We start from the raw sequence: 12,071 nt of genomic DNA, 5'->3' as shown, positions 1-12,071 counted from the left end.
TACAAGGTTGCCCTCGCTTAGGATGCCAGTTGCAAGTCCCGGGTTCCCAGGCTACCCACACTTCTGTCCAAACTTAATACAAATTCAGGGGTCCATCATTCCTCTCCACCTCTATGTGGGGGCTCGTAATTCCTTAGAACAACTCACAGAGCTCTGGAAAGATCTGTACTCATGGTTACTGTTTTACTATAAAGGCTGCAATGCAGAAAAGCCAAAAGGAAGATATATACAGGTAAAGGAATGGGGTGGGTAAGCACAGAGCTTCCATGCCTTCTCTGGGCATGCCACTTTCTCTGCACGAAGCATGCTCATCTGGGAAGTGCCAGGAACCTTACTGATTGAGAGTTTTAATCAAAGTTTCATTACATAGGCATGATTGTTAAATCGTTGGACATTGGTGATTAGGCTCCATCCCCAGCACCCCCCTCCCTGAAGGAAAGAGTGAGGGGGGTATGGCTGAAAGTTCCAACTCTCTAATCACATAGTGGGTTCCTCTCACATTCAGCCCCCATCCTGAAGCTGTCTAGGGGACCATCAGGAGTCACATCATTAGCATAAACTCAGGTATGGTCAAAAGGAGCTCGTTATGAATAAAAAAAAAAAATGCTGTTATCACTCAGGATGTTCCAAGGGCTTTAGGAGCTCTGTGCCAAGAACTGGGGACAAAGAACAAATTATATATATAAATATATATATATAAATATATTATATCACACATGCTTTCCCAAACGGAAAGCCAAAAGTGCTTGGCACAATTAGAAGAACATTATCAAATACAATGAAAACAAGTCAATGTTATTAAGTGCTTACTATAGTCCCTGTCAAAAGCTCTGAGCTGAAGACCTCGCTCTTTGTTAAAAAAAAAATGGACAAATGTGAGAGAGGGGTTAAAGACAACATTACCATGAAACTGCACCTTTCTCCTTCCTTTGTACAGAAGGATGGAAGAAGAATGGAAGAAAATCACCATATGTGTCCATGTTATTTAACATTGTGTCTATCACCAAAAGCTGTTGTGTCCCACAGGTTGTGCACATGTCACACTTGGGGGACTGCTGCCCTAGAAATAGGTCTCTATCACCAGAAAAATGGCCCTAGTTTCCATCCTTAAATGTCCTGAGCACTGGGACCTGCATTACAGCAGATATTCATGGCATTGCTGCTCAACAAGTATCTTTTCTGATAAGAGTCAGAAATCACCCATTCTTTAACCAAGAAGTGATTGGGATTATTAGTTTCATTTCTGGAAATCCCTGGGGCCCAGGGGGAGGAACTTTGTGGATGACTGAGACTACCGCCTAATCCCTTTGTAGCTGGGTAGGGGCCAGGAGAGATGCTCAAGTCATGGCCCCTGAACATGTCTGACTTTGGCACAGTTTGCCACATAGATACCCACACACACCCTCGGTGCAGGTGACTGTGCATTGTTTTTTCTCGTAGGCCAGCAAAAAGGATCGGTTCCTGCAGGTGCAGGCCATGATGTACGACCTGATGGAGTGGCGGTCCCAGCTCCTCTCAGGAACTCTGCCTAAGGACGAGTTGAAGGAACTGAAGCAGAAAGTCACATCCAAAATAGACTATGGCAACAAGTAACCTCTCTTTCCTCTGCAAAGATGCTCTTTTCTCTTACCCACCCCCCTTCTTTCCTGTCTCCCTACAGAGAAGCTTGGTTTCATTTTTAGATACAAGTTTGCCACTTTCTATTTGAGACAAGGCTGTTACCAACGCCATGCTTGTGTGCCTTTCTTATCACCCCGGTGGGATCTGGGGACATGCCAGTGGAGGGAGGGCTTGCTTTTACAGGGGTTATTACTGGGCTGAGAGATTTAGGACACTCATTTAACCTGCTTCCGAGGGGCTGGGGAACACAGTCATGCTGGTTCACTTTTGGCTTAGTTGTCATTTTATTCCTGCACTTAAAACTCCCTTAAATCCCAGTGTGAGATTTAAATGTCCCTTCCCCCATCCTAAATTATCCACCCCACATGCCATCAGCTAACTCCTATGCATAGTCACAAAAGTGTTTCCTCAAAAGGGAAGAAGCAGGGTTGGAATTTAGATGTTCTGAAGTTAAGGAGAACATGAAACAATTTTTTGAGGCAGGACAACCCACTGATAATAATAGTAGTGATAATAATATTATAAAGTAACATTTAATCTGAGTTGTTATGCACCGGGCTTGATGCTAAGTGTTTTACATTTATTGTCTTATTTAATTCTTATAACAGCCCTATGGGGCATGCAGTTTTATTATCTGCACTTTTTTTTTTTTTTTTTTTCAGATGAAGAAACGAAGGCTTTTAAAGAGGTCAAGTAATTTGTCCAGAATCACATAGCTAGTAATGGCAGAACCAGAATTTAGAACCAAGCAGTCTGGCTCCAGAGTCCATGGGCCTCTCCACTATGGTACCTGGTTAGCATTGGAGAACTGTAAATCTTCACCCCCTTTTACAAGCGTTCATGTATTGAACGCTTATGATTGGCCTGATATCTTGCCAGCTGTTGAGGCTGTAGATGTCAAAGTTCCTGTCTGCTAAGAGACCAGTCTGGTTAGGAGGAAGCTACAAGTAAACTATTGTTATGTATTGTGTTAAGTTTGATGGCTTACCAAGCGAGAGTACTCTTAATTCGCCATGGAGAAGGAAGTCAAAGAAGGCTTCCTGAAGGAGGTAACCCTGAGGGGAATTTTGAAAAATAAAGAAGTGTTAAGTAGGCTAAAAAAAAGGAAGGCAGTAGTGTGTGAGAGAGCATGGCATGTTTAGAGGATTGTGAAATGGGTCAGAAGGCTGGGACTTACGTCCGAGGGGGAAGTAGAAAGAGTCTGTCTATTCAATGGGAGTAAGAAGAAAATTTCTTAGCAGCCAGGCTTTCTTGCTTTTGTCATATGCACTGAGGAAGAAGATCCATATGCACTAGGAAAGTCAGTGGGTCCAGCTTACACCTGCTTCCCATCCCAGAAGCATGGTCCCTCTGCCGGTTCCCCTGCTGGCAGCTGGCAAGCGTGTCCAAATCTGCTTATAATGCACATCATCCCAGAGCGACAGGAAGAGTTTGCCACACAGCTGCTGCCACAGTTGGTGCGGTGGCATCTTTAGCTGAGTACAGTCGCAGCTGAGAGTGTGAGAAGTGAGGGAGTTTTGCTGCTTTGCAATAATGGCATCTGTGACCTTCAGATGTTTCTTCACAGGGTTCCTAAGAAAAGGGGCCAAGGATGGAAGAAATGGTCACCACCCATAGGAAGCCTTCTCTGATTTTCCCCTACCCACCCCTGGCTGGGTTAGGTGCTCTTGTAGGCCCTTAGCACCCCAAGAGTAATCACCTCTTTACTGGCTTGTCTCCCCTGCTGTGATGGGCACTCTCTAATACAGTGACCATTTAATTCATCTCTTGTGGCAGGAACAGGGTCTGCACACAGGAGGCACTCAGTGAATGATGGCTGGATGAATACAAGAATGTTGGTGAGAGGAGAAAGAGGAGGAGGGTGCCTGCCCCCTTCAGTTGTGTCTCTGCAGCATTGCCTCAACCAACCCTGAGCTTTCAGTTTCAGTTCCCTTTGGGGAAGTGAGAGGCATCCTTGGAGACTGAGGCCCTGAGCTGGGGGTGGCCCATGATTCTTGCCTCGCTTTCCTGATGACTTCAGCTGGCAGGGAGGGAGATTTGGACACCTTCAATTAACACTGGCCTGGTGTCTTGGGAGGTCAGAGCTCGGATATGGGGTGGGTGGCTTCCTGAAAGCCAAAAGGCAGACCTCTGGGCAGAGTGTCAGGAGCTGTGGTGAGGTACATCATCCTCAGGCTGTTGAGCCAGGAATTAAGTGATGGAGGACTGACCAGAATCAGCCTGTTTCTCTTCTTTGTTCCTTCATTCAGACATCAAACTTTTTGAGCACATGCTAGGCCTCGAGGACACAGACATTTACAGAAACATTTACAAAAAACAGCCACTATATGGACAACAAAAAGCAAGCAGTGGGAACCAACAATAACTTGCTAAGTACCTGCCAGGCGCTGTTTTAAGCACTTTTCATGCATTAACTCGGTTAGGTTCCATGACAACTCTATGAGGTTGGTAGGTGCTATTATCGTCTCTGTTTCTCAGATGAGGAAACTGAGGCTCAAAGAGTGATTAGGTCATTTTTCCCCAGATGACTGAAATTTGAACCAAGTAGGTTGGCTTTAGAATTCAAGTGCTTGACTACTGCATTCTATTGCCTCCAAGGACTGTGGATTGATATGGGAGAGAGAGAAGTGAACAGACTCTTGAGTAGGAATTCATGCATTTCATGAGAGCAGGAAGCATGGACCAGAAGGTGGGGGCTGGGGGCGGGGAGGAGACAGGCAGGTGGCTAGCATCTGCCCTAATGTAACAAAACTAGTGGGGATTATTAGGACAAAAATTGAGAAGGAGAAAGAGAGAGAGAGAGAATGGGAGGAGCTCAGAGAACGAGAGCATGGAGGGGAAGGCAGACAGGGGCTGGAAACTTGAGGGCCTAAGTGCCAAGTAAAGAAGCACTTTACTTGGATTTGTCCAGACGATCTGGAGCCACATAAGGAGCCACTTCTGTTTTCATTACCATTAAAATTTTTTTGTTTTTGGAAAATGCATGCAGTGGGAGCTTCTTCCCCTGCCTTTGTTTTCAGTTCATTTTATCACTTTCTCGAACAGAAGAGAGCAGTGTGGGGCTACCTCTGAGAAGAAACTGCTAAAATGCTCATTTCTCCAAAGCAAATGGTCTGCTATTCAGTTGGGAGACAGCCTCTCCTGACCCTGGGTTGTGGGAATCCTGACAGCCCAGCCTGTGACTACTAAAGCTGCTAAAATTCCACACGAGACTGGTAATGGGCAAGCTTCCTGGTCTCCAAGAAGTGAGGAATCCTCAAATGACTCCTCCAAATCCCAAGATAGCTGGACCCAGAGAATGTTTTATTCATACATTTTAGAACCGAATCCACTTTGATAAATTTTGAAGAGAAAGAACTAGAGAGATCTTGGCATTAAATTATGTATTGGCTATGCTCCATCTTTTCTGAGGTCACGCGAGTCTCTGCTCAGCATTAGTTGAAAGCATTTATACCCCCGTAGCATCGCCTGTTCGGCAGCATGGCTGTGCAACGTTATGAGTCATATCTAGTTGGAAGTTAATCTCCTAATGAATGTGGACAAATGGGTGAACCTTGGCTCCCTTCTGTTTGCATTTGGATGAGATGAGAGATGTGCTTCTCAGTCCAGTTCTCAAATAAGAGATGAAAACGTCGTCTCCTTCACTTGTCTTTGCTGCCCTTGCAGAATATGGAACTCAGTAGTGGTGCCTAAGCAGGACTCCTGTTGGCCTTCTCAGAGTCTCCACCAGCTCTCTTTGTATAGACAGCTGAGGCCCTCCATCTCAACATCAAGTGCAAAAGCAGCCTCACATCAAGGCCTCTGCAAACCTACCCTTGTCCCCTAATCCAGTACCACGCCTAAGCACCTCCTATTTAGAAAGTATACCATAGAGGTTAAGAGTCAGACCAGGACGCCATATTACTTTTTAACTAGCTATGTGACTTTGGGCAAATTAATTAGCCCCTATATCTTTGGTCTTTTCTTCATCTGTAAAATGGGTATGTTAACAGTATATATGCCTCATAAGGTTTTTGTAAGGGTTAAGTGCATTAGCATACGTAAAATATTTAACGTATGTGAGCTTACCGCAAGTGCTGTGCATTTGCTGTTACTAGTATCACTGATGCCAATCAGAATGGCAGATGCTGTTGCAACAAATCAATACCAAGCAGGGGAAACCTTGTGGCCTGGAAGTCAAAGAGTTAATGAGCGAGCTCTGGGTAATGAGCAGTATATCTGAGATTCCGCCCCCCCCCCCCCCCCCCCCCCCCCCGCCAACAGCTATGTTCAAAATGTTGTTGAATAGATAACATAGGAATACCTTTTCTGCTATGTTTGCATTATGTTACATTACATTACATTATAATATATTATATTATAAAACAAAGATAAGGCATATGTTTCCTTAGACCCCTCCACCCAAGGTCCTACTTCTCACAGGTGTCCGTGTTAGTAGTATTGGTAGTTTGCTGCTTTTTGTCCAGTCCTTTCTCTCTTTGCTTTTTACTCATGTGCATGTATCCAGGTAATATATCTGGCTTGACTTACTTGTTTGCGTAAACATATCATATGCATTTTTCCATACTTTAGCTTTTTAATGTTTATTTATTTTGAGAAAGAGCAAGAAAGAGCACGATCAGGGGACAGAGAGAGAGGGTGTGGGGGAGGGATAGAGAGAGTGGGAGACAATCCCAAGCAGGCTCCATGCTGTCAGTTTGAACCCACAAACCATGATGAGATCGTGACCTGAGATGAAATCAAGACTTGGGTACTTAACCAACTGAGACACCCAGGTACCCCCATACTTTATGTTTTCTCACTGAGCTGTATCATTAAACATATTAAAACTATACCCTATTTTTTAAGCCATGCACATGGAATTGCATTATAGGTCACGGTTTATTTAGCCATTTTCCCTATTTTTTAAAAAATATAATTTATTGTCAAATTGGCTTACATACAACACCCAGTGCTCATCCCAACAAGTGCCCTCCTCAGTGCTCACCATCCATTTTCCCCTCTCCCCCACCCCCATCCACCCAGTTTGTTCTCAGTATTCAGGAGTCTCTTGTGGTTTGCCTCCCTCCCTCTCTGTTTGTAACGATTTCTTCCCTCCCACCCCTCCACCCCCATGGTCTTCTGTGATGTTTCTCAAGTTCCACATATGAGTGAAAACATATGGTATCTGTCCTTCTCTGACTGACTTATTTCACTCAGCATAATACCTTCCAGTTCTATCCATATTGCTACAAATGGCATGATTTCACTCATTCTCATTGCCAAGTAGTATTCCATTGAATATATAAACCACATCTTCTTTATCCATTCATCAGTTGGTGGACATTTAGGCTCTTTCCATTATTTGGCTGTTGTTGAAAGTGCTGATATAAACATTGGGGTATAGATGCTCCTATGCATCAGCACAGCTGTATCCCTTGGGTAAATTCCTAGCAGTGCTATTGCTGGGTCATAGGATAGATCTATTTTTAATTTTTTGAGGAACCTCCACACGTTTTCCAGAGTGACTGCACCAGTTTGCATTCCCACCAACAGTGCAAGAGGGTTCCTGTTTCTCCACATCCTCGCCAGCATCTGTGGTTTCCTGATTTGTTCATTTTAGCCACTCTGACTGGTGTGAGGTGGTATCTCAGTGTGGTTTTGATTTGTATTTCCCTGATGATGAGTGACATCGAGCATCTTTTCATATGCCTGTTGGCCATGTGGATGTCTTCTTTGGAAAAACGTCTATTCTTGTCTTTTGCCCATTTCTTCACTGGATTATTTGTTTTTCAGGTGTGGAGTTTAATAAGTTCTTTATAGATTTTGGATACTAGCCCTTTATCCGATATGTCATTTGCAAATATCTTTTCCCATTCTGTAGGTTGTCTTTTAGTTTTATTGATTGTTTCCTTTGTGGTGCAGATGATTTTTATCTTGATGAGGTCCCAATAGTTATTTTTGCTTCTAATTCCCTTGCCTTTGGAGATGTGTTGAGCAAGAAATTGCTGTGGCTGAGGTCAAAGAGGTTTTTTCCTGCTTTCTCCTCTAGGGTTTTGATAGTTTCCTGTGCCACATTTAGGTCTTTCATCCATTTTGAGTTTAATTTATGTGTATGCTGTAAGAAAGTGGTCCAGTTTCATTCTTCTGCATGTTGCTGTCCAGTTCTCCCAGCACCATTTGCTAAAGAGACTGTCTTTTCTTTCCATTGGATGCTCTTTCCTGCTTTGTCAAAGATTAGTTGACCATACATTTGTGGGTCCAGTTATGGGTTCTCTATTCTATTCCATTGGTCTATGTGTCTGTTTTTGTGCGAATACCATACTGTCTTGATGATTACAGCTTTGTAGTAGAGGCTAAAGTCTGGGATTGAGGCTAAAGTCCTGCTTTGGTTTTCTTCCTCAATATTACTTGGGCTATTTGGGGTCTTTTGTGGTTCCATACAAATTGTAGAATTGTTTCTTCTAATTTCGAGAAGAATGCCAGTACAATTTTGATTGGGATTGCATTGAATATGTAGATTGCTTTGGGTAGTATTGACATTTTAACAATATTTATTCTTCCAATCCATGAGAATGGAATGTTTTTTCATTTCTTTGTGTCTTCTTCAATTTCCTTCATAAGGTGTCTATAGTTTTCATCACACAGATCTTTTACATCTTTGGTTTGGTTTATTCCTAGGTATCTTATGATTCTTGGTGCAATTGTGAATGGGATCAGTTTCTTTATTTCTCTTTCTATTGCTTCATTATTGGTGTATGAAAACACAATTTCTGTACATAGATTTTTGTACCCTGTGACTTTACTGAATTCATGTGTCAGCTCTAGGAGTCTTTTGGTGGAGTTTTTCGGGTTTTCGATGTAGAGTATCGTGTCGTCTGCGAAAAGTGAAAGTGAATTCTTCTTTGCCAATTTTGATGCCTTTTATTTCAGTTTGTTGTCTGATTGCTGATGCTAGGACTTTCTAACAGAATGTTAAACAACAGTGGTGAGAGTACACATCCCTGTCGTGTTCCTGATCTCAGGGGGAAAGCTCTCAGTTTTCTCCATTGAGGATGATATTAGCTGTGGGCTTTTCATACATGGCTTTTATGATGCTTAAGTTTATTCCTTCTATCCCAACTTTCTTGAGGGTTTTTATAAAGAAAGGATGCTGTATTTTGTCAAATGCTTTTTCTGCATCTGCATCTGCATCCTGCATATGACGGGATCATATGGTTCTTACCCTTTCTTTTATTAATGTGATGTATCACACTGATTGGTTTGTGAATATTGAACCAGTCCTGCAGCCCAGGAATGAATCCCACTTGATCATGGTGAATGATTATTTTTATATGCTCTTGAATTTGATTTGCTAGTATATTCTTGAGAAATTTTGCGTCCATGTTCATCAGGGATATTGGCCTGTAGTTCTCCTTTTTTTGTGGAGTCTCTGTCTGGTTTGGGAATCAAGGTAATGCTGGCTTCATAGAATGAGTCCAGATGTTTCCCTTCCATTACTATTTTTTGGAACAGCTTTATATGTTGGTAGAATTCCCCAGGGAAGCCATCTGGTCCAGGACTCTTATTTGTTGGGAGATTTTTGATAACTGATTCAATTTCTTCACGAGTAATGGGTCTGTTCAAATTTTCAGTTTCTTCCTGTTTGAGTTTTTTTGGTGTGTGGGTGTCTAGGAATTTGTCCATTTCTCCCAGGTTGTCCAGTTTGTTGGCATGTAATTTTTCATAGTATTCTCTGATAATTGCTTGTATTTCTGAGGGATTGGTTGTGATAAATCCATTTGCATTCATGATTTTATCTGTTTGGGTCCTCTCTTTTCTTTTTGAAAAGTCTGGCTAGTTTATCAATTTTGTTTATTTTCTCAAAAAACCAACTCTTTTTTTAAAATTTTTTTATTTTTTTATTTTTTTATTTTTGAGATAGAGACAGACAGAGCATGAACAGCGGAGGGTCAGAGAAAGAGGGAGACACAGAATCTGAAACAGGCTCCAGGCTCTGAGCCGTCAGCACAGAGCCCAATGTGGAGCTCAAACCCACGGACCGCGAGATCATGACCTGAGCCGAAGTTGGACACTTAACCGACTGAGCCACCCAGGCGCCCCTCAAAAAACCAACTCTTTGTTTCATTGATTGTTTTACTGTTTTTGTTGTTGTTGTTTGGATCCTATATTGTTTATTTATGTTCCAATCTTTATTGTTTGTCTTCTTCTGTTGGGTTTGGGGTTTCTTTGTTGTTCTGCTTCTATTTCCTTTAGGTGTGCTGTTAGATTTTGTATTTGGGATTTTTCTTGTTTCTTGAGATAGGCCTGGATTGCAATGTATTTTCTTCTTAGGACTGCCTTTGCTACATCCTAAAGCATTTGGATTGCCGTGTTTTCATTTTCATTTGTTTCCATATGTATTTTTTAATTTCTTCTTTAATTGCCTGGTTGACCCATTCGTTCTTTAGTAGGATATTCTTTAACCTCCATGCATTTGGAGGTTTTCCAAACTTTTTCCTGTGGTTGATTTCAAGTTTCATAGCATTGTGATCTGAAAGTGTGCATGGTATGATCTCAATTCTTTTATATTTATTAAGGACTGTTTTGTGATCCAGTATGTGATCTATCTTGAAGAATATTCCATATGCACTTGAGAAGAATGTGTATTCTGCTTCTTTAAGATGAAACGTTCTGATTATATCTGTCAAGTCCATCTGGTCAAATGTATCATTCAGGGCCATTGTTTCTTTATTGATTTTCTGTCTAGATGATCTGTCCATTGTTGTAAATGGAGTATTAAGATCCCCTGCAATTATCACATTATTACCAATAAGATTGCTTATGTTTGTAATTAATTGTTTTATATATTTGGGTGCTCCTGAATTTGCTGCATAAACATTTATAATTGTTAGCTCTTCTGGATGGGTAGACCCCATAATTATTATATAATGCCCTTCTTAATCTCTTGTTACAGCCTTTAGTTTAAAACCTAGTTTGTCTAATAAAAGTATGGCTATTTCAGCTTTCTTTTGACTTCCAGTAGCAGAGATGGTTCTCCATCCCCTCACTTTCAATCTAAAGACCTGTCCTCAGGTCTAAAATACATCTCTTGTAGACAGCAAATAGATGGGTCCTGTTTTGTTTTGTTTTGTTTTATCCATTCTGATACCCTATGTCTTTTGATTGAAGCATTTAGCCATTTACATTCAATGTTATTTTTGAAAGATATGGGTTTAGAGTCATTGTGTTTTCTGTAGGTTTCATGCTTGTAGTGTTGTCTCTGGTCCTTTGTGGTCTTTGCAACATTACGCTTACAGAGCCCCCCCCTCTGAGGATCTCTTGTAGGACTATTTTAGTGGTGATTAAATCCTTCAGTTTTTGTTTGGGGAAACCTTTATCTTTCCTTGTATTCTGAATCACAGACTTGCTGGATAAAGGATTCTTGGCTGCATATTTTTCCTATTCAGCACATTGAAAATTTCCTGCCACTCCTTTCTGGCCTGCCAAGTTTCAGCAGATAGGTCTGCTACTACCCTTATGTGTCTATCCTTGTAGGTTAAGGCCCATTTATCTCTAGCTGCTTTCAGAATTCTCTATATTTGTATTTTGTTTCACTATGACATGTCATGCAGAAGATTGATTGAAGTTATGTTTAAGGGACTTCTCTATGCCTCCTGGATTTCAATGTCTGTTTCCTTCCCCAAATTGGGGAGTTTCTCAGCTAAGCTTTGTTCACGTACACCTTCGGCCCCTTTCTCTCTATTTTCTTCTTTTGGAACCGCTATGATATGGATATTGTTCCATTTCATTGATCACTTAGTTCTCTAATTCTCCCCTCTTAATCCAGAATGTTTTTTATCTCTTTTTATCAGCTTTATCTTTTTCCATAATTTTATCTTCTATTTCACCCATTCTCCCCTCCGCCTCTCAATCCTCCCTGTCACTGCCTCTAGTTTATTTTGCACCTCATTACAACATTTTTATTTTATTTTTTAAAACATTTATTTACTTTTGAGAGATAGAGAGAGACAGAGTGCAAGCAGGGATGAGGCAGAGAGAGAAGGAGACACAATATCTGAAGCAGGCTCCAGGCTCTGAGCTGTCAGCACAGAGCCCAACGTGGGGCTCAAACTCACGAACCATGAGATCATGACCTGAGCTGAAGTTGGACACTCAACTGACTGAGCCACCCAGGTGCCCCGACATTTACAGAATTTTTAAAGTCATCATGACTATTTTTTAGTTCCTTGATCTCTGCAGCAATATATTCTCTGATGTCTTCTATGCTTTTTTCAAGTCCAGCAATTAATCTTATGACTATTATTCTAAATTCTTGTTCAGTTAAATTGTTTATATCTGTTTTGAGCAATTCTTTAGCTGTCATTTCTTCATGGATTTTTTTTTTTTTTTAAGGAGAATTCTTCCCTTTTGTCATTGTGGCTAGTTTTCTGTCCATTATGTGTTTTAAAAAGTTGTTATGTGCCCTGTAC

The 12,071-nt window shown here is 41.4% G+C and overlaps 1 protein-coding gene across 1 annotated transcript in view; it reads left to right on the top strand.

Moving 5' to 3' along the window:
- Positions 1 to 12,071, top strand: part of DOCK2 (dedicator of cytokinesis 2) — a 416,990-nt gene that overhangs the window by 32,473 nt on the left and 372,446 nt on the right. The window contains exon 6 of the mRNA XM_045501969.1: positions 1,441 to 1,589. Within this exon, the coding sequence (XP_045357925.1) occupies positions 1,441 to 1,589 (149 nt within the window). The remainder of the gene's footprint in view (positions 1 to 1,440; positions 1,590 to 12,071) is intronic.

This window comes from Leopardus geoffroyi, chromosome A1, assembly GCF_018350155.1.
Source record: "Leopardus geoffroyi isolate Oge1 chromosome A1, O.geoffroyi_Oge1_pat1.0, whole genome shotgun sequence".
NCBI classification, from domain to species: Eukaryota; Metazoa; Chordata; class Mammalia; order Carnivora; family Felidae; genus Leopardus; species Leopardus geoffroyi.
The sequence above is the reverse complement of the archived record's forward strand: the minus strand, read 5'-3'. Positions and strand labels throughout refer to the sequence as shown.